The sequence below is a fragment of the Eutrigla gurnardus genome (assembly GCF_963514095.1).
Source record: "Eutrigla gurnardus genome assembly, chromosome: 5".
In the NCBI taxonomy this organism is placed as follows: domain Eukaryota; kingdom Metazoa; phylum Chordata; class Actinopteri; order Perciformes; family Triglidae; genus Eutrigla; species Eutrigla gurnardus.
In genome coordinates, this window is record NC_139919.1 from 5164144 (window position 1) to 5191433 (window position 27290).

At 43.9% G+C, this 27290-nt stretch overlaps 2 protein-coding genes across 2 annotated transcripts in view; one reads left to right on the top strand and one right to left on the bottom strand.

Annotated features, from left to right (window-relative positions):
• Positions 1 to 27290, bottom strand: part of LOC311013480 (complexin-2) — a 656754-nt gene that overhangs the window by 190241 nt on the left and 439223 nt on the right. Inside the window, exon 2 of the mRNA XM_084009582.1 lies at positions 16816 to 16916. Within this exon, the coding sequence (XP_083865708.1) occupies positions 16816 to 16846 (31 nt within the window). The 5' untranslated portion in view covers positions 16847 to 16916. The remainder of the gene's footprint in view (positions 1 to 16815; positions 16917 to 27290) is intronic.
• Positions 11158 to 13165, top strand: LOC311013398 (piggyBac transposable element-derived protein 4-like). The gene is made up of 4 exons (XM_084009433.1): positions 11158 to 11451; positions 11579 to 11644; positions 11764 to 11814; positions 11892 to 13165. Exons 1-4 carry the CDS (start codon positions 11181 to 11183, stop codon positions 12725 to 12727), a joined length of 1224 nt encoding a protein of 407 aa, XP_083865559.1. The 5' UTR covers positions 11158 to 11180; the 3' UTR covers positions 12728 to 13165.

Below are 27290 nucleotides of genomic sequence, written 5' to 3' on the forward strand. Positions count from 1 at the left end.
TTTTGGAAGCTAATTTAACATTAATGTTTTATTCATTACAACTGATAACCAATTATACCAACCCTCACAGATATATTGTTGCCATTAGGTGCCATGTGGCAATAAAAGCCTACTTCCTGTTTTCAACACACAGGAGAATGTTTGTGCAGGAGCAGAGTAAGTGTGGCTTTATGACTGTGATTCCCTCCAGGGTTGGTGAACCCAGTGGTGGCCAGTCCTGTCACTCTGCAGCCTCATACCGAGGTCTAATTGCCCTGCAGAGCTGTGCGGTAGCAGCAAACTTGAGCATGACAAATTAGCACTCAGCTGGTGGTGGTGGGGGGTTAGGGTTAGGGGGGCTTGCTGGGGAGTCGGTAAAGGTCAGACTGTCCGCTGTGTATGCTTTATTGTGTTGCAATACTCAAACACACACCATATGTACTGGACATATCTGCATGTGTGGGCAAAGCCGTGAAAGGTGCTTTGTTGCTCATGAAAAAAAGCAACCAAATATTTCATGCATATTTAAAACATAATCAAGATAAAATACATTTGAATAAAAACAATTTTGGGGAAAATGCCCAAGAGATATATCTCTAAAATAACAAGACAATTACAGTCTCATCGTATTTGTTGGAATCGTAATGAAATCTACTGATTTGCCCCATTTACCTTTGGTTTTCAGCACAACTTTCAATCTAATATATTTCTTTTTTCTATTATTATTGGTGCAAAACAACATTAATAAAAGAACTAGGTGGTTGGAGTGGGCCAGTTTTTGTGAAGATGTAAGTGGGCGTTCACAGTAGAAAGGCGTCGCCTGCAAAAGCATTGTTTTCCCATATTAGTGTGCTCTCACGCTATGCCTCACATTTTACTTGTGATATTTATTTATTCATTATATTCGTAAACCATAATCCCGGGATTGAAAATTCACCATGATCTACTCATTGTTAGTGTTTTTATCGCGATCTACGTTAATATCCTATATCGTCCAAACCCTAAACCTACATTCTCCATTATGTTTCCAGGGCAATACTTTTCTGGACCAACCGAGTTTCAAACATTTTGACACGTGGTATGATGGCAGAGGGCGCCAGGCAAGGTTCCAACTGTCCTTCAGGATCTCACCAAGCCATTTTATTTGTGAACTAATTTAGGTGAAAAGATTGTAAATGAAGAGCCAGTGTAAAGACAAAGTAAAATGGACATAAATCAAGTCTGAGCTGAAAAATGACACAAAGTCAAAGAGTGGACCATGCTCTCCCCCTCCGGCCAGTCAGATGGATGGTTCCACTGCTGGGTCATTTATTCAGGCTGTACAGGTTTGAAAAATGTGGCTCATTTAAATAATGAATTACCTCCTTCTCCAGGTTACACCCTCATAAGTCACATGAGCACCTGGACTGGTGGAAAGATCTGGATCAGGGCTTGGGAGGGCACCTTGCCTCGTAGTTACATCACCGCATGGTTCTACTCATAAAGTACTGTATGTGAGTCTGTAATCAAGTTGCCCAGTGCCTCCTGTTGTTGTACCTTTGTCGCTTGCTTCTCATCATCCTGCCTGCACAGGAAATGAAAGGTCGGGACGAGTTCACGCTGATCGATCAGAGATGATCTTAACATTATCTGTCATATGAGCTTTTTTATGAGAAAATGTGTTCACGTGTTTGATATCCTGGTGAAGGAAGGGATGTCAGGGACAAAATATATGTTTTGAGGCAACCAATCACCTAGGCAAAGGTCTAATTGTGTATACCAGTCTCACTACAGGTTGTGAAATAGTCACAAAATACAATCTATTAGTCCCATTGTCAGGGACACAAATAGTCCATTTTTGTTTTTCTCTCAGCACTAAAACAGTATGAATGGAAAGTTAATTAGGATCCTTTTGTATTGGTGGACACATTCATTAAATACATCCACAAGACTATGTAATGTCCAGAGATGGTGACGTAGTATTACATATCGAGAAAGACTATTGATGTTGGCCGTAAAATGCCCATTTGTGAACTAACATAACGTGGTGAATCCAATTTCTAATTAAACAACCAGTAAATACAATTGAGTAGCTAAAATTGAGTTTAGCTCAGTCTGTATTGATTGAATGTTCAGGAGGAGTCCAATATCTAATGACGTTAGTGAGGCTGGTGTGTGTTAGGCTAAATTAGATAAAAGTGGGTGTGTTTGTGAGCACATGTATTCTTCTGGGAGACCACCATGTGTTGTGTTGTTTCTGTCATTTGTGTAAAAGGGTTAGTGATATTCTGTACGCTGCTGGACCCAGGTAAGTGTTGGGACCTCACCGTTAGGACTACACAATGTGGCCTACAAAAGCCTACACATGCGGTCAGGACAAAGGAACAAAGGAGATAAAAAACTACAACCACCATTTTAGGGTCCCCTAAAATGGCAACGTCACACAACTGGTGCCCTATTGGCTGACAATCTTCAGGTAACCACAGGGGGTCCCCTGAAGCAGCCGTAAGCTATATATATTCCGGCGCCTCTCTCCTCTCTCCACCGTGACCAGTGTTGGGGCTAGTTACTTTAAAAAGTAATATATTACAGATTACATATTACTCTCAAAAATAGTAATGCCTTACACTACTATATTACTCCCTGGAGAAAGTAACTAGTTATATTACTAGTTACTTTTTTAACTAGTATCCTGCCCCTATACAGGCAATCGAACCGGGCCGGAATGTCGGGACCCGTGCCCTCAGACCCGGGCGAAAAGTCCGTGCAGCTCAGTCCAGCTCCGGCCGCTCCAGGTCCGCGCAAAGACACAATTGACCTCCGCGAAGCCGGGCTTCGGCTCCGCCAAAGACCCGTAGACCCTCGGACGCGTTGCGGGGAATCCGGACGTTAAATAGACACAAGAACCCAGCCGAACTCGCGGCCCTGATGCCACCAGACCATGGTGAAAAGCCCTCGGACATCGGTCAAACAGCGGCCAGCCCAGCCCCACGCGAGTCCACACAGGCGGACTCTCGGTCGAACGCGAAACGCACACACGCGCAGCACGCAAACCAGCCGGGAAACAGACTGCTGAACACGGCCGAACTCGGCCCACTTGTGCCCACAAATGTAACGCAAGTAACGAGCCCGGAAAATTGTAATATTATTACTATTTTCAGTAGAGTAATGCCTTACACTACTAGTTACTTGAAAAAGTAATCTGATTACAGTAACGCGTTACAAAGTAACGCGTTACACCCAACACTGACCGTGACCCACGTTACAACAGGAGGTGAACATTACGTCTGCAGCGTTTTCCTTTGTCCTAGGCCGCAGTCTTTCCCCCAAACTCGCTGGACGAGCAACAGACTGTTTTACCCCTCTTTTTCTCTACTCGTTTTATTTTTCTTTTGTTTATCATTTTGGATCTCGAGGAGACCGCCGCGACAGTGCGACTCTCCTGTTCCCCGCGGAAGGAAGAAAACACTTTCTTCGTCCCAGCTGCCAGCAGAACGGATAACTCGACCCGTCTTTGTCTGAAATCAGCTGACTAAATCGCCGAGCCCCGCGATTGTTCATCGTTGCCTGCAGAAGGAAGAAATACTAACGGTTTTCTTCAACTAATTGGATCCGGCGCTGAACGAGCGCCCGTGAGCGGCCGTCCGTTGCCGGCGTCAGGGAACGCCATCACTGCACGGGACGGAAACCTCACATCGACGCATCTCACATCGACAAAAGTAAGAGGCTAATTGTCTGGGCAGAAGCAGAGATTCGATAGTGTAGGACATGTAATTCTTGTTTTAAGTTCTGATCGCGGACCGCCGAGTCCGTTGGTTATGTGCTGCTGTATTTGAATGCTGATTGTGTACCCACGCCGCTGGGTTGATTTCTGTAACAGTGTTTTCGACTAACCTCCGCCATATTCGCGAGTTCAGTAAGCGTCTACTATCAGAAAAGACTGGTCTCGCGGAATAAACGCCAGTTCATTCACGCGCGCTCGTGTGATAGCGGCACGCCTTCTGAGCCTCAGAATATCGCTCGCGCATTCTCTCTCTCTCTTTGTTTGTGTCCCGCTAACACACACACACATACGCCGCGCACATGTGTCCTACGCCAGCTGTTCCCGGCGGACGCTAAGGACATAGCTACATCCGGTGGCTGCACTCGGCCATCTCTCCCCCTCTCTCGCTACTCCATCTGACGTCAGTGGCTCCGCCCCTGAACGCTGTGAGGAATAGCTCCATCTCTCCCTCTCTCGCTCTCTCTACACACACGCACACGCACACACACACACACACACACACGCACGCACACACACACACACACTCCACATGTGTCTCTCCTTCTGTTTAGCTTAGTTTTGTGTGTTAGGTAGTTAGGTAATAAGGCTTTTTAATTGCAGTGTTATTGATTGTGATCATTATTACTGATTTTAATAAATCTTATTATATTATAACTAGCGGTCTCTTGTGCTTGTTGTGTATATGTCACTGGATAACAGCAGGTTGTGAAGGCTAGTGCTTGAATTTCAGGCCCTTCTTAATTGTTAGATTGTTTTTATGCTTCCATGCCAATGATCACGATGATTGGCATGTGAGTATAAAACCTTTATATTGAGACTGAATACAGTTTTAGGTTATCTTTTCCCTGATCCCAGGGTGGTGCCCCTTTTATTCATGATTATATCATGATAATATATTAAATATAATTATTAGTATCGATAATCATATTGACATTAATAATTAACTGTTGATAACCAAATCTCCTCCTGCTACTACCCCAACATAAGGATAACGTTTCAGCCGTGATGAATGAAACATTGTCCATGTCTATATGGAGGGAAGCCCAGCCTCCTTTCCGGCACGCCTAGCGCGAGTGACGCAAATAAACACAACTAATCACTTGTCTGCTTTTCTGTGTCTGTCTGGGGTGTATTCCAGAAAGCAGGCTCAACCAACTCTGAACCTAACCCTGAACTCTGATACCCCTTTTCCACCAACGCGAACCTAGTTCAAGAGCCGGGCCGGTGCCGTGCTGGTTCGCAGTTGGTTCAACTTGCGAACTGTCCGAGAACCTGTTTGCGTTTCCACCGGCTAGAGAGCCCAGAGAACCACGTCATTACGTCACTGTATAAGTCTGAGGTTTCCCCGCAGCGCTAATTTCAAGCATAGCAGACATGTCTCTTCAGAAAAAGTGTTTATTTTGGTAAATAATACCATAACAATAAAATACACAAAATACTAAAATCACAAATTTTTTTAAAGTTTAGAACAGTGTGTGATCAATAGATAGATAGATAGTTTGATGTTTAGTCATCTGCAGGTTGGACCTCCGTTCAGTACCGCCGATGTCCGACAGCTCTACAAACACAAACCAGAGAACAGCGGTTTAATCACAAACGTGTCCACGACGCTGACGTTGGTAGTTGGTAACGTTTAGTGAGCCAACGGCAGTCAGAAAGTGGCATGCTAACGTTGTTGTTAGCAATATCACGCTAGCTGGCTAGCTAGCCGGTCAGCTTACATTACCCGAGGAAGCAAAGCCACTAGTTGCTGCTGTTACGAACATAATCACTAGCTTGGTAAACTAAACAGAAATGTGTCGTTAGTTTGCAACGAGGTGAAACATTTTAAAAGTGAAACTTACCGGGAACAGTAACGTTAGTAAAACTCTGCACTCCGCAGCGGCGTATTTTCCCCCGTTGCCTCGAGCGTTAACCCCGCCCCCAGCCGTAAGCCGTAAGAGTTGGGGCCGCTCGGGAACCAGTTTTCCAGGCCGAGAGCCGGCTCTTTGTCTGTAGAAACAGGAAGAACTGGTTCGCGATTGGGCACCGGCTCCGAACCGGCCCTCAAAATGCCTCGGTGGAAAAGGGGTATGAGTTGACCAACTCTGGGATGGGCAACTCTGAGTTTTCGGTTCCAGAACAGCAGTTCTGAATTTGTTCAATCAACTCTGAGTATGTAAACTCTGAGTTACGTGCCTGCCTGCCGACTCCGTTACTACGATTCACCATGGCAACCGAGAGAGCGTTATTAGATATTACTTTGGGTTCATGGAGAAAACAAGCTCATCCTGAGAAAGCGGACCAATGTCTCTGCATCAAAGTAGAGATAGTTTGCGTGTCGGACATTTACGGTCCGACTGAATGTGTATGACTGAATGAAACAGTCGATTGATCTAAAGGTGATAACTTTATTTTCAGCCTTGCAGAGCGACACTGTGTGTAATGTAATGGGAATTTTGGATGTTAGTACTTTATAATCAGAATATTTGTCAGGCTGACGCCATCCGCATCTCCTCATCTGACTGTTATGCTATGACGAAAATGAATGTCTGTTTGTAGATGATATGAACATGAGTGCCACATTGACATAAGATAATTTCAGGACTATGACGCCTGTGTTCTGTAAATCTTGACCTTGCCTGTACATCTTGTCTTTGTAAGATAGGACATGATCCGTCCTTTGGTTCCTCCTCCTTAAAAGGGAGACTGTTGTTGGACTCAGGGTCGTTCCTGCTGAGTCTGAACCATTGTATCAGAAGGCAGGGGTGAACAGTACTTTCTTCTGCAGATTAGAATACTTAGTGAAATAAACCTCGGAGAAAGAGCTGATCCTGGTTGTTGATCTTTATTGGGCAGATTCATTTTTCCACAACAGTAACGGTTAGCAACGCTGCCTATGGTGCGGCGACAGGGTTTCAACTCCCGTAATTCACAAAGTAGTGCAATGAACAATTAACCATTTTCATATAGGTGTAATTCCCCAAGGCACAAAAAGAAAGTGGCTGCAACTGAAAATCAAGCATAAGAATATACACTCGCCGGCCACTTTATTAGGTACACATTGCTAGTACCGGGTTGGACCCCCTTTTGCCTTCAGAACTGCCTTAATCCTTCGTGGCATAGATTCAACAAGGTACTGGAAACATTCCTCAGAGAGTTTGGTTCATATTGACATGATAGCATCACACAGTTGCTGCAGATTTGTCAACTGCACATCTATGATGCGAATCTCCCGTTCCACCACATCCCAAAGGTGCTCTATTGGATTGAGATCTGGTGACTGTGGAGGCCACAGTGAAGTACAGTGAACTCATTGTCATGTTCAAGAAACCAGTCTGAGATGATTCGCGCTTTATGACATGGTGCATTATCCTGCTGGAAGTAGCCATCAGAAGATGGGTACACTGTGGTCATAAAGGGATGGACATGGTCAGCAACAATACTCAGGTAGGCTGTGGCGTTGACACGATGCTCAATTGGTACTAATGGGCCCAAAGTGTGCCAAGAAAATATCCCCCACACCATTACACCACCACCACCAGCCTGAACCGTTGATACAAGGCAGGATGGATCCATGCTTTCATGTCGTTGACGCCAAATTCTGACCCTACCATCCGAATGTCGCAGCAGAAATCGAGACTCATCAGACCAGGCAACGTTTTTCCAATCTTCTATTGTCCAATTTTGCTGAGCCTGTGCGAATTGTAGCCTCAGTTTCCTGTTCTTAGCTGACAGGAGTGGCACCCGTTGTGGTCTTCTGCTGCTGTAGCCCATCCGCCTCAAGGTTCGATGTGTTGTGCGTTCAGAGATGCTCTTCTGCATACCTCGGTTGTAACGAGTGGTTATTTGAGTTACTGTTGCCTTTCTATCAGCTCGAACCAGTCTGGCCATTCTCCTCTGACCTCTGGCATCAACAAGGCATTTGCGCCCACAGAACTGCCGCTCACTGGATATTTTCTCTTTTTCGGACCATTCTCTGTAAACCCTAGAGATGGTTGTGCGTGAAAATCCCAGGAGATCAGCAGTTTCTGAAATACTCAGACCAGCCCGTCTGGCACCAACAACCATGCCACGTTCAAAGTCAATTAAATCACCTTTCTTCCCCATTCTGATGCTCGTTTTGAACTGCAGCAGATCGTCTTGACCATGTCTACATGCCTAAATGCATAGAGTTGCTGCCAGTGGCCGGTGTGTGTATATATTTCACATATTAAACAGAGTAAATATCAGCATCGGGACCCTCTCGCTGTGAGGCGACAGTGCTACCCACAATCAGACCCACACTATAAAGCCTCTGGATTTCCAGCCACTCATCGTCAGATAGTACTATCAACAAGAGCCTTTGCTTCAGCCATTCCACCTGCCTGCTGTACCTGCCTGCCGGTTGCCAGTCCCAGTCGTGAGTTCCTTGCTCTCTGGACTTGTCTCCCAGTTGGACGCGGACTGCATGGTGACACGGGTCTGCCATTACACGTGGGGAAGCCAAACAAAGACTCTGATTCTCTTGCCACCTTCACCAAACCACATGGGATTCCTGGATTCGTCTGGTTTCTATTCATGACGATCACTGCAGGGTCGTTGTTGGATTATTAGTTTACTGACACGACCACCTTAACACCGCCTTCCCATTGGCTGCTGCAATACACTTCATCTCTAAATCCCCCCCCCCCCCCCCGGGACCAAAACCAGGACTGAAACCTCATCTGTGTGAGGGTTTATATTCATGGAGGGCCAGCTGGGGCCCAAGGAAATAAATGGCAGTGTGTTCCAGGAGAAAAGGTCACGGCACAAGACGGAAACCCGTCGGGAGGTAAATGACAAAACTTCAGGGTGGGAAAGATGGACAGATGGGGGGGGGGGGGGGGGGGGGATATAAGAAAGGTCACGCCCATCACTTCTGTTTATAAATAAATACAATTTTAAACCCAAATGACAAAATCCTGCAAATAAAGTAATCATCCATCCAACATCTACCACTTTATCCTGTATTCAGGGTCATGGGGGCTGGAGCCGATACCAGCTGTCACCGATAATGTTTCATAATTCGTGGCCGTAATAAACACTATTACTGCTTTATACATGTTGTGGAAGTCCCGGACACACTCGGAAAGTAAACGGCGTACTGCCGTTCATAGCGGAGGGAATGTTCCCATTCATTGTCTATGTAAGAAGCCGTGTTCTTACAAATCTTTCAAACTGACCGTTGTCGATTCCAAAATAAAGACAGATTCAGCAACTACAAAGCTTATTTCTCGCCTAAAATGTTTTCAGAAACACATTTCGCTATTTTCACTATTTTCGTAAAATAAGAGGGAGATGGGAGGCTGCGAGGGGAGAACGATAGAGCTTGGGGGAGCACAGAGGGGAGGGGTTACCGCCATACAATTATTGTTGTTGCGGTGGTGGACCATTGACCGATCACACGGCGCATTGAATCGAAGAACGCTTGCAGTGATTGGCTGTGAGCAAAACCATAGAAACAGTCATTTTTTCTTGATCTGGTTACAAAAAGAACCGAATGCAGGTATCGTTTGACAGGCGCAGTTTCGATACTACTTGGTACCGGGTTGTTTCGGTCGAAACCTGAAAGGTATTGAGTACCGATACCCAGTCCTAGTGAAGGCAGGATACACCTGGACAGGTAACCAGTCTATCACAGGGCCGACATGTAGAGACAGACAGGTAACCAGTCTATCACAGGGCTGACATGTAGAGACAGACAGGTCCATCCTGCATGTCTTTGGACTGTGGGAGGAAGCCGGAGAACTTGGAGAGAACCCACGATCACACGGGGAGAACATGCAAACTCCACACAGAAGGAACCCAAACCCGAACAGTGAATCGAACCTGGGACCCTCTCGCTGTGAAGCGACAGTGGTACCTACTACACCGTGCAGCACAAACAAAGACATAACTGATAATATTGCGGAGTGAAATGAGACTTTTCTACATCTGTGATGCAGCGGATGATCATTCCTGTGCATGTTGAGCTGTCTCTTATACGTGATTAAACAACATTAAACTGTCTTTCTGAAAATATACTATTATTGATGCATACTTGGTTTTCATAGCAGCCTCAATCTAACTCATCAAGACTAGTGCAAGTGGCTGTTTCGTCCAAAAGTTATACATTACCATATTCTGTATCACTTATATTTGATCCCCGTTTTCAAAACATAACCATCCCCACGATAAGGAACATAGATACTTATGTTTTGAATAAATGTATCTGTATATCTACAGTGTGTCAGAAATTGTACACAATAAACACAAATTACCAAAAAAGGAAATAAAGGTGTTCATGCATGAGGCCAGAAAGTGGGTCAGTGAACATATCCTGCCCACTGTCCCTTAGTTTTCAGAAAACGTGGCCCCCTGAACAATATAAGCTAATACTATTTCTGCCATTACTCTTATTCCTGCTATCACTGCTCTCGTGACATGTATCATTTCTTTAATATGGATCAACTGTGTTGTAATGTTTGTTGTTTATTCAATCCAGTTTAAACGTATACATATTTGTGAAATTCACAGGGCTTGGATAGGCCTAAGTGTAAACTTGACCAAGTACTTTTGTTGCCTCAGCATAGCCATGTAGCCTACTTCTGCTGTCTAAGCATGACCAAGTCATTTTGTTGCCGAGCATGATGACGTTCTTTAACTGTGTATTTGTTTTCTTTCAATTTCATAGTCACTTTAAGCCAAACCATGAGGTTAAATTGTAACCAATAGAGCCCGACCGATAAAGGATTTTGAAGGCCGATACCGATATTTGTTGATTTAAAAATCCGATATTCTGATATATCAGCCGGCATTTTTTTATTATTATTATTTCAGAAACGCGTAGCAAAACATTAACAGATTTCCCTAACATTAGTGATTTGTAGTTATTTATGAGTCTTCACTAAAATAATATGATAATGCAGTTTAAAAATAAACTTGTTTTCTTTATTGTCACAACAGAACAGAGGAACATCAAAATATTCTGAAGTTCTGATAAATAAAATGTATAAAAATACAAACTCAAGATATAAAACTTAAAGTCCTTTGAACAAAAACACAATAACAACAACAACCAAACACAAAGTTACCAGTATTAAAAGACTTGGTAAGCTTCATAAATATAACTTCCAACAAGACTGGAGACAAATTCTGTAAGTTCTATAAGGGTGTTTCGTGCGTTTTTATTTTATTTTTAAAATATGAACTCATTGGCTGCCAATGACGTCTATAGACGTCAATTAAAATACAACCGCTCACTGCCAATGACGTCTATAAACGTCAATTATATTTTTAATTGGGGTTGGGTGGGGAACGATCTAGCGGACCTTGGCAATGAAGATCAGACTTGTAAACAGAGAATGTAGTAGCGAACTGACCGCTAGGTGGCCGTTGTGCCTATAAAAGCAGGCATGAGTCACGAGTAATCGAAGAAGTAGGTAGAAAAAAACTCATCATGGCTCCAGCAAGATCGAAGAAACCGTTCCGACAGCTCACTCTCGAACAGAGTCTCCGCCGTACTGTTTCGACTTCTAAAAACAGCAATAACGCACCGGGACCCAGTAGATTGACCGCACGGCGTGTTATCGAACCCGACTCCGGATCATCAGCCGATGATTTTAGCGAACCAGACCCGGATTCTTCGGATGAATGGCTGCCGTCTGGGTCAACCGGGAGCAGCAGGGCCTCATCCCCAGACGCGGCTCCACGAAGACCTGAGGCGGGCGGTAAGAGCTAACTCCTCCTCTTCTCTCGTCCTTCAGTCCATATCACATGAACACCATTTAGTGGTTCATATACTGTAATATATGTTGCCTAGTAGCCTACTGATGTGAAGGAATTTACTATTTACAGATCGTGCATCCAGTAGTGGGAGCAGCGCGCCCACTCCGGTTGCCAGGCAAGAAAGGAGGAAGAAAGGTACAAGAAAAAGTATTTTCCACATCACAACACAGCTATATATATATATATATATATATGTGTGTGTGTGTGTGTGTGTGTGTGTGTGTGTGGTAATTGTATATTTCTATTATGTACAGGTCGTGTATCAAGCAGAGCTCCCCCTCCTGTTGGCAGAGCGAAGGGGAAAGGTAAAAAAAAAAGAAGAAAAAGGATTCTCCACATCACACCGCAGCAATAAAAATATATATTTTATTGTCATTTACAGGTCGGGCATCAAGCAGTGGTCATGAGGATGACTGGCATGAGGCTGGCTGGCAACCGAACAACTTGCCCTTCACTGCAACCCCTGGACCCCAGAGCACTGCTGCGACGCTGGATAGCGACCTGCCGGCTGACTTCCTGGAGCTCTTCCTGACTGACGACTTACTACAACATATTGTCGATCAAACAAACCTGTATGCAAGTCAGTATTTCGCAGCACACCCCTCACCACCTCTTCCACATAGCAGAGGTAATGCATGGAAACCAGTGTCAATCCCAGAGCTGAAAACTTTTTTTGGGCTAAGTTTTCTAACTGGTTACATGAAAAAGCCCAACCTTGAAATGTACTGGAGTGTTGACGAGGTGGATGCAACGCCCCATTTCGGCAAGACTATGCCAAGGAACAGATTCCAAATAATCTGGAGGTTCCTTCACTACAATGATAATGCATCACAAGATGCAATGGATAAATTGTACAAAGTTCGCCCTGTGTTGGATTACATAGTGGGAAAGTTCAAAGAGCTGTACCAACCAGAGCAAAACATTTGCATTGACGAGGGTATGATGCAGTGGCGGGGGCGGCTTTCTTTCAGGGTGTATAACCCACAGAAGCCTGTAAAATATGGCATAAAATCCTACATCCTGTGTGACTCTGCCACGGGTTATTGTTTCAATATGCGTCCTTATGTCGGGGAGCATAGTACTCTGCCGGACACAGTGTTTGATCTCCTTGATCGTCTCCCAGGTCATGGGTATACATTGTTCATGGACAATTTCTATAATTCAGTAGCACTGTCTGAACGTCTACTGGGAGCGCAGACCAACGTTTGTGGACACTGAGGAAGAATAGGGGGGAACCTCAGATCATCAGCGAGATGACAAAAACCGATTTGGGGGGTAAAGTTGTGCGGCACAATGAGAGGGTGTTGTTGGTAGCTTGGCAAGACAAACGGTTGGTGAAGATGTTGACTACATGCCACCACGACAGGATGCAGAGGGTTGATGTGTGGAGGAGGGGAAACAGGGACAAGGTGGCTCAGCTCAAGCCAGAGTGTATAGTTGCGTACAATGCATCCATGAATGGGGTAGACAAGTTGGACCAAAACATTGCATACTATCCCTTCATCCGACGATCGCTGAACTGGTCCAAGAAGTTTGTAGCCTATCTCTTTCAAATATGCATGTATAACGCTTATGTCATCTACCGAGCAAGAAACCCAGGGGAGTGTAAAACCCTCTTGGAGTTCATTCGCAGGGTAGTCAAGTCCTGGACTGTAAAGCGACAGGAGGAGGAGGCGGAGGAGGAGGCGGAGGAGGGGACAGGTGTGGGGGGTGGGGACTTGGAGGAAGGCCGACGTACTCAGAGGGCACCATATAACACTGACCCAGACAGCAGGCTAGAGGGAGTGCTAAGCAGGCACACACTCGAACTCCTGATGGCCACCAAAAGGAAGGGGAGACCTGCAAGGCGGTGTAGGGTCTGTGCTCTCAGGGGCCAGCGCAGCGAGACAAAAATGTGGTGCAAGTCCTGTTGTGTCCCCTTGCACGCAGGAGAGTGTTTTACTGCTTACCACACTAAGCTGAACTATTCAGTGTAGGGGTGGACACACACACAACACACAGACAGACAGACAGACAGACAGACACACTTGTATATTGGTAATATAACATGTATATTTTTTTGTTTTCTATTTGGTTGTATATATTTGCAAAATATGGTGCAAGTCATGTTGTTTCCCCTTGCACCCCTTGTTTTACATTGATCTATTTGGTTATATATTGGCTAATAAATTACTTTGCAATCAAAATACCTCTTGTCAATGTTGTTTTTGCTGTTTTATGGTAGGAAACCACTTTTCAGATGTTGGCGGTGTCACTAAAGCATAAAAAGGTTATTTTCACAAAAAGCTTGTTTTCTCAGTTTTGTGGTTCAGAAACAGGTTTTTGGTGAAACCAACCTATGTTCTAATGCCGATTTATAAAGAACGGAAAAAGGTAGAAACAAGCGGTTTTGGACTGATGAAAGAAGAGAGTCTACTCTTTCTTTTGGTAGTTTTGGTGTTTACATAGTCATATAACTCACTGTGCAGTGGGTCTTGGAAAATCAGTCAAAATGCTGTAAAATGCTTGGCAGTAGGGGGCGCTCAGCACTGAAAATGGCTGGCAGCCAATGAGTTAATTTATCGGCCATTACCGATACCGATAGTTAATGCCTGGAAAATGCCTAATATCGGCCGATATATCGGTCGGGCTCTAGTAACCAAGCGTGTTTTTGTCGTGTTTGTTACTTTAGTTGTACGGTAATAATGTAGGAGGCAGGTTTCTTTTTCTCTTGGAGATAGTGTACCTTCTCAGTGTAGGCCACATTCCAATCCAAATGGAAAGACCAGCAACGTCTCTCTGGAGTCTGAATATAATTTGACCTCATCCCGGAGGAAGAAATTAGGTAAAGGAGGAGAAGATTTAAGAGAGAAAAAAGATATCAATGCCTCAAGTGAGCCAGGGAATAAAGAAAGGATGAATCAATAAACTGAAACCCGAGAGGAAGAAATGAGGAAGAGGAGGAGAAATAAATGAGTATTGGGAGGAAGGCAGAGCCATAAAGGAATAAATCTCATTTCATTGTGGCTGCTGGTCACTGAGCTGATGAAACTAGATGAGAGGGTTGATTTAAGGAGACGTTGACCTCTGGCCCCTGGGGGCCCCTAACTTACAGGAACATTCACACAGCTCATTTTATGTTGCTCTTACTGAACGAGTCTAACATTGGAAGATGAACACGTCACCTGAGGTGGAAATGGAAAGCAGTGGCGAAGCTATGAACTAAACCATATTACATAATGCGGCTGATTACTCTGTCCCGTTTAAACATAAATATGTTAGACCAACATTTCCAACAATATGATTATGTGGGCCCTAGTTTCGTGGCGCAGCGCAGGGCGGCGCAGGGTGGCGGAGCCGGCGTAATGCAAGTTTCGACACGCGCAGCCTTGCGCATCGTCAGTTTGGCAGTTTGGTGGATCGCCTGCGCCAAGATGGGTGTGGCGGCGCAGCAGGGGGAGGCGTCACAGATTCAGCTTGGCGCAGCGGAAGTTTCGTGGCAAAAAGCCTCGCCGAGACTGCGCTGAAAGCTTGCCAGCTCCAACCTGGTCTACTCTCGGCGCAAGGCGTAAATAAAGTCCATTCATTCAATGCGAATCACAGCTGGCGGAGTGGAAGTTTGGCTGACGGCGCGCAGTGCGCACACGTCACCGAGGCCTCACAGGCAGGTTTCCACAGTTCCAGGCACATTTAAATGCAATGAATAATCACAACAAACACTATTTAATGCAACTAATTGAATCAACACGTGAATTTATATCTATATAGATTGTCCCGTCACATCTGACGTCAGATCAAAGGCGGATGGCACGCGTAACGGAAACTCAGCCTCTCGGACCAAAACATCTCCCTCTCTCTCTCCTGCTTTTTATAATATCGGCATTGTTATTATTATGATATGCACGCACAGCGCGTGATGGGCGTGGTGGGAGCGGCGGCGCTGCTTCTGTCATCGGGTTGTCAAGTGACGGAACTTGCACTGAACCTCCCCTAACGCATTAAAGGTGAGGAGAGGAGCTCATTTGATTGGTGAAGATCTGAATCGGCTGTATTAATCCCAGTCCACGCCTCGTCTCCTCCTCGTCTCCCACTCACGCCTTCTTCTCCTCCCTCTTTCCCACTTGCGCCGGTGGGCGAGACGGGAGGTGTGCCTGCGCGAGCCTGCGCGGTGCACGAAACTTGCAAAGTCCAGGCGGACAGACCCCGTCGGCGCGGCGCAGGTGCGCTGAAAGCTGACTGCGCCTGGTCTACGAAACTAGGGCCCTGTGTGTTCAGTCGTTAGCATACGTTTTAGAAATAAATACAAACAATAACCAGAAACCACGTGGAGCGAACAAACATCAAGAAAGTTATTTCTGCATCCACATAGAGTGAAAAAAATACACATCCTGATCATGACAATGATGGAACATCAGCTTTCTGCTGTAAGTGTTGGCGTACCACCTCAACACCTTTGATTGTTGTTCATTTTGTCATGAATATTTAATGTTAAATGGGAATACTTTAATATTGAATTGATCAGAGAAGCCTATCAAGGAAATGGTTCACTGAAGGTCTCTATCCTCACCAAACACTACTCAGTTGTTCACTAGTCTGTCGGCTAACTGTCCACATCATTTCCTTTAGTTTAAAGTTCAAGTTTCAAGTTTATTTGTCATTCAAGCGATAGCCTATCTGTAAAAACCAGGCAGCAACCTCTGGTTCTGAAAAGTAAAGCCAAGTCGAAGTACTTTAAACTTGCATCTGGGGGCGACTCTTCTGGTTGTCAAAATAAGTCTGATTGTACAGAAGTCTATGAGAAAATGGTCCTACTACTCTCTTGATGTATTATCTCAGTAAACATAGTAAACATGAGTTTATGGTCTCAATCTCTAGTTTCAAGTCTTCTTCAATCCAGCATGATGTTCATTTAGTACATTATGGTCCATTTAGAGTCCAACAGACCAGAAAGCAGGGGATGCTTTAGGGGCGGGGCTGCATTGTAATTGATAGGACAGCCTCGCTACCAATGTGATTGAAGCTACCAAGATGAAATAAAACCTTGCACCTTCATGGTTGATTTTGACCTGATGATAATGCTGGTACGATGCTCTTTAGATTTGATGTTAAATAATCCAACATTGAAGTCAAACTAAGTTGCTCTCCATGGCTCTATTTTTTCAACATGTAACTCTGCAAAGAAAACCTTCCCAACAATGCATTGTATTGTCATTTTGTTGGAGAACACAGTGCTACTAACCATCCTAACAGAAATGATCGGACGCTTGATTGTGACATGGAGACCTACCAAAGCATCAACAGGTTGATATGGAAAGTTGAGTACTTACCACCTAAAGCTTGCTTCATCACAAAATCCATGTTTCCTGTTGATTTTTGTGGTTCTTCTCAAAACCAAAGAAAACTGAGCGTGTAGCCACCAATCCTGGAACTGTGGGTGTTTTGATCCGCCTGACGTCCCCCTTTCTTCTGTCCTGATGCTGATAAGTCTTCACTGGACCAGAGACAGAAGAAAATGAGACATGATTAAACCTTGGTTTTCAGCCTACATAGACAGAGAAGGTACCTTCTGTCTCCTTCATTTCATCCCTGGTACATCAGACACACAAAATGTTAAGAGAGCAGAAAATGTGATCTTCTTAACACTCTTGTCCAAGACGGGAATGTCATTCTGGGAAGCATGTGGATCAATAAGTGAGACCATTTGCCCCGATCACTTCTCAGTCTGTAACTAACACCAATAGATCATTGTTCCTGCTCATTAATACTTCATGGTGAATGAAATGTGGTTGATTTCTGCTTGAGTCTATCAAACTCATAGATGACTCACATCCAGCACACACAGACACAAACACATGTATGTGAAGGAAATAACAGAGAGAAGAGAGTCACATCCCCATGTGTTCATTAATTTCATAATCTATGTCCCAGTTTCAGAAGCTGGTAATACAATTGCTGTGGACCGACCATCTAACAACAATGTTCAGGGAGATAAGTACATTATTTTCATTTAAAACCTAAATAACATTTCAAATATCGGTGACTCTCTTCAAGGGGGAGAAGTTAAGGTCTGAACCCCAAGTCTTATTTGATTTGGAGGGAAATAAACATGGCACATCTGGTGAGAAAGTCACTAAGTTGTGTTTAGATTGTGTTACACCAACCATGTCTCCAGGGAAACAGATTTTTCCTGGTTTGGATTAAATGAATGAATTTGAACAAAATAAAAACACAACAAATCTACTTGGTTCTTACATGAAACTGACATCAGTCTCCTAGATGAAGCCACACACACATGCACACACACCCACACACACACACACACTCACACATATACTGTATATATATATATAGTAGACATGACCGCCAGTGAGGTCAGTGGTCACATTCACTCAGCGTCCAGCTATTATACTCATTGTGTACTGTGTTCTTAAACAAGTCATGCAGCTGAAAGAAGGGAAATATAATATAATCAAACAAGAAGAATAGACCGAGAGAAAAGTGGAGAAGACAACAAAGAAGCCTTTTCTATATCATCATGATGGTTTTCTGTTACTTTCAGGGTTTCATTATTTCATGTTACCGTGTCTGTTGATGCATTTGATTTCGCAGGTTTGGCTTCATTTAGGATCTTACGGCTTTATACATATAGTTCTGTGTGTGTGTGTGTGTGTGTTTGTGTGTGTGTTCTGGCAGCAGACTAGTTCTCTTATCGTTACAGAAACAGAGTCAAGGACATACTAATGGAATAAAGGAAAGATGCTGCCGTCAGACAAGAACATGGAGGAAGAGGACACACACACACACAGAGTTGTGTATTGAAAATAAATATTTGATAATCTCAAATCACTCAGTGATGTATCCTGTATGAAAGTGTGACATGTTTCATGTTTCCACTTTGTTTGAAATTAATTCTTGAAGAACTTCAATCCTCCCAAATGTGTTTCCAACAATAAAATATCTTCTCTGTCTCAGTTCATCATTAGTCTTCCTTTGACTCTTTATCAATTCATTTCTACAATGTGATTAATATATATATATATATATATATGTTGTATGTTCTGTGATAGACTGGCGTCCTGTCCAGGGTGTGCCCTGCCTTCGCCCAATGACAGCTGGGATCGGCTCCAGCCCCCCCGCGACCCTGAATACAGGATAAGCGGTAGAAAATGGATGGATGGATGGATGTTGTATGTTTAATATTACAATACAATATACATACATGGTATAATTAAGATTTTAAAAATAGATATTTTTCCGATTTTCCCTTTTACTATGTATGTACAGTATATTCTATATGTGAAAAAGGAGATAATAGTAAGATAATGATAGAAATCTACAATAATGTGTTTTTGTTATAAATCATTATTATACATTTTATTTTACTATAGCATGCATAGATTAACAATACGGTGCATCTTTAATTTTCTTCTTTCATTTATCTTAATCAATGAACTGTCAGCACTATTTTTTAAATCAAGTGGAATGTGAGTCAGCAGGTATAATTCTGATATTTATTCATGATTAATTTGATGTTTTCTTTAGTTTGCTCCTCTGCTGTCTTTCGCATCATCCTCTACCTGCAGGCTGAAACCTCTCCCACACAACTTGAAGGAAATCCTCCATGAACACTTCATCACGTGTTATGGTGTGAATCGTCACTCCACCTGCCTCCATTAACATCCAGAAACCAGAGGAGCAGTCTAGTTATGTAAGAGCTTATCAGTGGGCGGTTGGCGTTGGACAGGAAGCTGAAGCAGCTCTCCATACTGAACTTCTCCATTCTGGTGATAGTGGAGCGGCTTTAAAACCTTACATAACCCTCCCTTTCACACTCACCATACAATCACTGACGCCAGCACCCAAGGGCACCCCCCTATCATCTCCCATCCCCCTCCATCCTCCACCAGCCTTTCTTCTTCTACTCCTTCCTTTTTAATTTCATAATCCAGGCGCCAGCAGCGGTGCATGACGTGGGATAATGTTATCAGGGCTGGGCAGGACGCCGTGCTGATCCTATCCATTTAATTGGAAGTTGTTTCCGAGTTTCACGACCAGAGACGGCGGTGGGAGCGACTCGGGAAGCCGAGCATGAGTCTGTCAACATAGCATGTTTATGACAGGCGAAGAAGATGTCTTAGAGGGAGAGAAAGAAAGAAAAAGAGGGAGAGAAATGCTTTAAATGTGTTGGTTCAGAGATGACAGGTCCATTACAGGAAGTACAGAAGGACACACACTGGATGTATTGTTGTCATTTCTTGATGCAAAAAACAACATATTGCTGTTGTCATGCAGAAACTCATTTTTAAAAATGTTTTATCGGTGGCGACCATTCCCGCCCAAAATTCTAAACGAGTGAAGCTTTTTACGTCAGCCAGCAGTGGTTGGTCTGCCCAGGTGGAGCTTCTCAAAGAAGTGGATGCTGCGTTTCATTAAAAATCAGTAACTTCCAACTGCTGAGTCATACTCCCTCTAGTCTAAAGTGTTTGACGGGTGCAGCCGGCTACATTTCATTACTGCTGACTCACAATGGGGGATCAACAGGCAGAGAATGAAGACCATTCAACTTCCAGTCCCAAGAAAAAGAAACAAAAACTAATGGAAGGGAAGAAAGGAAAGTCATCAAGAAGCAAAGTAACCACCAACGAGGGAAAACGAGGATTACAACTGACGTCATACAGTCAACACTGTTCGGAGGTTCCAGAAGCTCACCTGCATCTACCGCCAAAGAGGCCGCTACATTTACATTTAGGGCATTTAGCAGACGCTTTTGTCCAAAGCAACTTACAATAAGTGCATTTGTTTAAAGAAAGAAACCACAACATATCATTGTTGATAAAGTAAGAGCTAAAAAATAGAAACAAATGTTAGATCTTCCACCACTGAGGCGCCAGAATGCAGAAGAGTTGGGACTTTGCTGAGTGACATTTGTTTGATTTCAGTGATGGTGGTACCAGCCGGCAAGCTGAAGTAGAGGAGGGCGTGTGGTTTGACCAGTGTTTGAAGGTAGATGGGTGCCGTTCCATTGATGGCCTTGAAGGCCAGTGCCATCATCTTGAATTGGATGCGGGCTGCAACAGCCAGTGGAGGTCACGGGGGAGGGGGGTCACATGGGAGAATTTGGGTAGATTGGTTGGGGAAAAGAGAGGAACAGCTGGGTAGGACAACAATGGTAGGAGAATCCATGTGATGTGATTACAGAGCCTAGTGATCTGGTGTATAGTGAGAACAGAAGTGGTCCTAGAACTGAGCCTTGAGGGACACCCGTTTCCATAAAACAAGGTCTGGACATAGAACCATTCCATGTGACCTGAAAGCGGCGATTTGTCAGGTTGATGCCAAGTTCAGCCAGGATGGAGAGGAGGATTTGGTGGTTGACTGTGTCGAATGCAGCAGATAGGTCAAGGAGAATGAGAACGGAGGAGTGGGATGAGGCTCTGGCGTCTCGCAGGGACTCGGTCACTGTGAGGAGGGCCGTCTCAGTGGAGTGAGCAGTCCTGAATCCTGATTGACTAGGGTCAAGGAGCTTGTTCTGTGAGAGATAGGATGACAGTTGGTTGTACGTTCCAGGGTTTTAGAGAGGAATAAAAGAAGAGATACAGGTCTGTAGCTTCGGATGTCAGCAGCATCTAGGGTGTTTTTTTTTAGGAGTGGCTTTACTGTAGCCGTCTTAAAAGCCGCTGGAATGAGACCCGAGATGAGGGAGGAGTTGATCAGGGTGGTGAGGAATGGCAAGATGTCGTGTGAGATGTCTTGGAGAAGAGAGGAGGGAATCAGGTTCAGGGAGGGATGTGGTGGACTTCATGGGGAGGGAGAAAGTCACAAAGTGGTGGTCGGACACAGTGAGCGGAGTCGCAGAGAGTGCCGAGATTCCACAGGATCTTGTGAAGACAAGGTCAAGTTGGTTCCCGGCCCGGTGGATGGGTGGAGAGGGAGGGTGAATTCAGATGAGTGCAGCTTTCCCGGGTGGATGTTTTGAGTGGTGTGCCATCAGGGGAGCATCTTAGGAGGGCATCCATGTCATGTAAAAAGTCACGGAGAGGACCGGGTGGGCGATAGATCACTATGATGTTGAGCTTGAAAGGAAGGGTGACAGAGACGGCGTGGAATTCAAGTGCAGATCCTTGATCCTTGAGTTCCTCCTTCTCGACCTGTTCGTCTTGGGGAGTGTGAAAATAGGCAGTTGAGAGGGTAACTGGAGTGGCAGTGTTTTCTGGGGTGATCCAGGGCTCCGTGAGGGCCAGGAAGTAGAGAGTCTGCAGGGAGGCATACACTGAAATGGTGTCCGCCTTCTTGACTGCAGACTAGCAGTTCCATAGCCCCCCTTGTACTTCAAGTTCCGTACCGGTGGAGAATGGTGGGTAGCAGAGATTGGATGGGTTACAGCCTCGACCAATGGGTCTCTGGCGAAATCCTCTCTGGTTTGATGTCCTGACTGGGATAGGACACATGGCTGCAATGGGTGGTGGTTGAGATGTTATGACTTCATTGATGGATTCCCACAGATCGACTCCCTTGTCTTTGTTCGACAGTCTAGACTCCCACAGATCGACTCCTTTGTCTTTGTTCGACAGTCTAGACTCCCACAGATAGACCTCCTTGTCTTTGTTCGACAGTCTTCGTTCGACTCAGTATTTTTTCCGTCACCATCTTGGAATTTTGCAGCCAGTGAAGGAAGTGGCCATATTTGGACTGTGGAGGAGCAATGGGTGGATCTGATGAACACAAGCAGGCAGCAACCTTACTGGAAGCTGCTAACAGAGTTAGCGTCATAATTAATTTCCAGGAAATCATTTTTTCTCCAGACCAAAGTTGTAAACAGTTTGTTTGTTTTGACCCATCCTCCATCCAGATCTCCTTCCCTTCCCTTGAAACATGATTCACAATGTAGTTGAGTCATGAAGGAATATCATTTTTTACGCTTTTTAACTTCCACAGAAATGACAAAAGCATTGATTATTCTCAATGCAAATTATTTTAAAATTCAATTTTTTATAGAACAAACTGACAATAAAAGCAGAATCAAGAAAGACAAGAAAGATGACTTTTCCAGTTGTTTAGTTTCTGTACAGCTACACAGAACGCTGATCTTTTACTTACATACATATTAAATGTAAGTACAGTAAAGGCAGAGTAGTCTTGCCTTCAAAACTTTACTTAAAAAAACTACAAAAGTATGAGCATCAAAATGTACTTAAAGTACCAAAAGTACTCATAATACAGAATGATATATATTCTGTTATTGTATTATAATTAGAATCACTCCAATGTGTCAGCTGTTAAAGGTGGAGCTCATTTTAATGTGTCGTATAGAAACATGCTCCATGAATCACGTCTGTCTGTTGTAAAAAAAATAATAGCACGTCCATGTTGCACACTGCCACCGAAGACAGAAGACACGTAGTGGAGACGTTAGTGAATGAATAAAGGATGAGCTGCTCATTCCGGGCCTCACTGCCAAATTATTTACTCATGTGATGAATTATTCCCTCAGCACAGACTCGCTGAGGCTCGATGACTCCATTTAATTTCTCCTCCTTTGAAATTGACAACTTGCCACGATGTGAAAGGAGCTTGATGCGAGGAAGCTAATTTTAACCTGCATATTTCATATGCAAATAATATGTTTTCCACCAAAAACCGATCACAACATCTTCCTTATTGCTGGATGACTCCCGTATTTTCAGCGATCCCGATGGGCTCCAGGTAAACTTTAGCATGTCGGTGGTCCAGTTTGCAGCACTACTGGGACCACACAGCAGAAAGAAGACCACTAATCTCCACTATCCAACTGTTGCACAGCAGTTTGTCTTCTTTCGAGAATGAGACAATCACAAAATGTCCCTCACCGCTGGATAACTCCGTTTATTTCCATTTTGAGCATTTCCCCAATGAATATACACTATATTGCCAAAAGTATTCGCTCACCTGCCTTGACTCTCTAATTCATCCCAAAGGTGTTCTATCTGGTTGAGGTCAGGACTCTGTGCAGGCCAGTCAAGTTCCTCCACACCAAACTCTCTCATCCATGTCTTTATGGACCTTGCTTGTGCACTCCACCAAACTTTGCATGTGGCACAATGCAGTCAGACAAGTACCGTTGTCCTGGCAACCGCCAAACCCAGACTCGTCCATCAGACAGCCAGATGGAGAAGCGTGATTGGTCACTCCAGAGAACGCCTCTCCACTCCTCTAGAGTCCAGTGGCGGCGTGCTTTACACCACTGCATCCGACACTTTGCATTGCACTTGCTGATGTAAGGCTTGGATGCAGCTGATCGCCATGGAAACCCATTCCATGAAGCTCTCTACACTGTTCTTGAGCTAATCTAAAGGCCACATGAAGTTTGGAGGTCTGTAGTGATTGACTCTGCAGAAAGTTGGTGAACTCTGTGCACTATGTGCCTCAGCATCCACTGTCATTTTACGTGGTCTACCACTTCTTGTTGAGTTGCTGTCGTTCCCAATCACTTCCACCTTGTTATAATCCCACTGACAGTTGACTGGAATATTTAGGAGTGAGGACATTTCATGACTGGACTTGTTGCACAGGTGGCATCCTATCACAGTACCACGCTGGAATTCACTGAGCTCCTGAGAGCGACCCATTCTTTCACACGTTTGTAGAAACAGTCTGCATGCCTTTGTGCTTGCTTTTATACACCTGTGGCCATGGAAATGATTGGAACACCTGATTTCAATTATTTGGATGGGTGAGTGAATACTTTTGGCAATATAGTGTATATTAAAAAACACATTGGACTCAGTGTGCAAAGGCCGTTAATGTCATTAATCTGATCTTCAGCAGGAATATGAATATTTCTGTAAACAAGCAGTGTAACTCATCCGAAATATAGCTTCTTTGAATTTATTCAAATATAGTATGTGTTGATAATATGAGACATCAAGTTAAAGGTTCTGGTGTCGGTCCTTCAAAATCCAGGAGAAACAAACAATCACATCCAAAGAAAGTCAAACTAAAACCCCAAATTGACTTGAATTGAGTGTTTAGATGACGGAACATCCTCACAACGGCACAGAAAGGACATCCTTTTGCATGAAACATGTAAAAGAGGAACAGCAAACAAAAAGCCACTGGAGGAAAGGAGACTGGCGATGAAGTGGAATCAAACAGCCGGTGACATTTTCACAGTGAACTCATTCAGCCTGAAGACAAAGGACTCAAAGAGACAAAAGATCCTCTGATGCTGCTGACACATTCACCTCTGATAGACGATGCTCATTTGTTGACATTTAATTATCTGCTATTTTTATATTTGTATTGAGACAGAATGCCAGACATCCATCTCCTCATCCATGCATCCAATCACTCTTTTGCCCTTTTCTGCACATTCATCTATTCATCTACATTAATTATTAATGTATTCATCCATCCATCAGTGCATGTACCACTCTACCTCCAACCCTCAGGTGTTGCAGCAACTCTCCTGCTCATTTCTACATCCATGTAGATGTCAAGCACCTGTTATTGTTGGACATTTATCCACCTAATCATGTCATCGATCATCCACAATTCTTCCTGTTTCTATTAATAAGCCAACCATCCATCCATTCATTCATGCATCCATCTTAGCAGCTGTTTTGTTAGCCACTTAATCATCCAATTCCTCCATTTATCATTTACTCTTCTACTCATGCATGCATGCATCCATCCATCCATCCATCCATCCATCCATCCATCCTCTCTCATGAATGGATATTCATGAGTCTAAAAGTCGATTTGTCAATGTTCTTCATCCAAAATTCCATCCATCCATCCACTTTCTTCAACCTTCATCAGTACTTAACCTGCATAAAAGTAACTTCTCCACATTACCTAAATGCAGTTTAAATTGACAATAGAGGCGGCTAACCACTCCAATGTCTTATTTAAATATTTGAGTTGTAGTTAGTAATTTATACAGCTAAGTAATTCTTACTTAATTGGTGTGATTTTACAGAGGAAAACAAATAAATCTTCTTGTTACCAGCCCACCGCCATAGATTTTAGCTAGCTATCTAATCAACAATAACTCTGTGAGTTGGTTATACATTTTACTCCTTTTTATTTTTAAAATAGGTTTGTTTTAAAATAAAAACCATGAAAATAAATAAGCAATGTATAACTAAATACACAGAGACAAACATGCTAAGCATGCCCACCTAACTAGCTCACTACCAACAGCGGTAGCTAAAGCCCTGATTATGCTTCCGCGTAGTGATAACGCAACGGCGACGCAACGGCCACGCAGTTGCTTGGAGACCGTGATGGTTCTGCGTTGGGTTTACGTGTCGAAATGCAATTCAATGCCACACCGGGAAAGGGCGCTATGTTTTTTGTAAAGACTGACCGACCGACCGAGACTCTTGGCGTATATCGTCGTAGCCTCGTTATAGCGTATTGGTGTTTTATTTCTTTGTGCAAAAGCGAGAAGGTGCAAACAATAAAATGAGGTGCAAACAATAAAAGTAGCCTTTTAAAAGTTTAAATGGCGGTGTTTATGAGTGGAAACCGGATAGCGGTCTCCAGCGGATGTAGTTAGCGGACCAATCACAGCCAAAGCCGCTGCGTTGGTGTTGCGTTGGTGTTGCGTCGCCTCGACGCGCGTCTAGGATTTTTGGGAGGTACACGTCAGGCCCTTGCGTTGGACGCAAGGGGGGTCCGCAAGGACGCAAGGGGTCCGCAAGCCCCCTTGCGTTGTGTCGACGCGGAAGCATAATTCAGCCTTTAGTCTTACCTCCAACAACAACAAATGTTAGCATACCTAGCTAACTAGCTTTCTATCAACAGTGGAAACTTTGTGTCAATTCCAACAACAAAAAATGTCAGCTAATTAGATTTTAATGTGTGGTTAGAGATGACATCCAGGACCAACATGCTTTAGCCTCAGACTTCATGGTTGTAATTTTAAAGCAAAACTTATTTTATAACAAGTGGACAATTTAACGAACTAGCAGAGTTAGCGTTGATTAGCTAGCTAGCTCAAATATACAATAGCTGGCATGTAATGAAAAGCACGTTTTGTTTTCTTCTGTGTGAAATCACAGATCCATTATTTAGTTCTGAAAAACTTAGTTGGATAAATAAATAACTACAATTTATAATGTAAATGAGAAATGAGGGGTAAGCCACTGTTTAATTAAAACGATGGTGTGTCATGCAACAACGAAGAAGTTATTTTATGCAATTTAAGCAGATTATTCATGTTTCAGTGAGTGATTTATTGTGAATCCAGAGCCAAAAGGACGGAAGTGTTCAACTGCAATGACAACAGAATCTGTTGTGACTGAGAATCACTAATGTATACACATGAGCCAATGATCCCGCACCACTATACTCCATTGACTCTGACTACTTTTCATCCTGGTGTATGTAGCTGCAGACCTCCTCCCCTCAGGCGCTGCTGGATGGAGGGGGAGGAAGACGGCTATATATCAACAATGAGCCATTGGTCCATTTGTCTTGTGGTTGGGGGGCTGAAGGAAGAGAATGAGAGAAAGAACAAGAGGATGGGGGGGGGGGGGGGGTATGGGTAAAGATGGAGAGAGGGTAATGAAGAGAAATGAGGACAGAGGAAGGGGGCAGCATTGGGGGGAAGGTAGGAAAGAAGGATGGAGGGAAGAACATGATGGGTGGAAAAAATGAAGGGTAGAAAGTGCTACAGGAAAGACATAGAAAGATGATATTGAAGACATTCAAGGAAGTAAAGCTGGAAAGGTGGGAGAGTAAAAAATAAGTTGTGAGTAAGTAAAGGGAGGTGAGAAAACATTAAAGACAATGACAGAAAACGTTGGTTTTGTTGTCT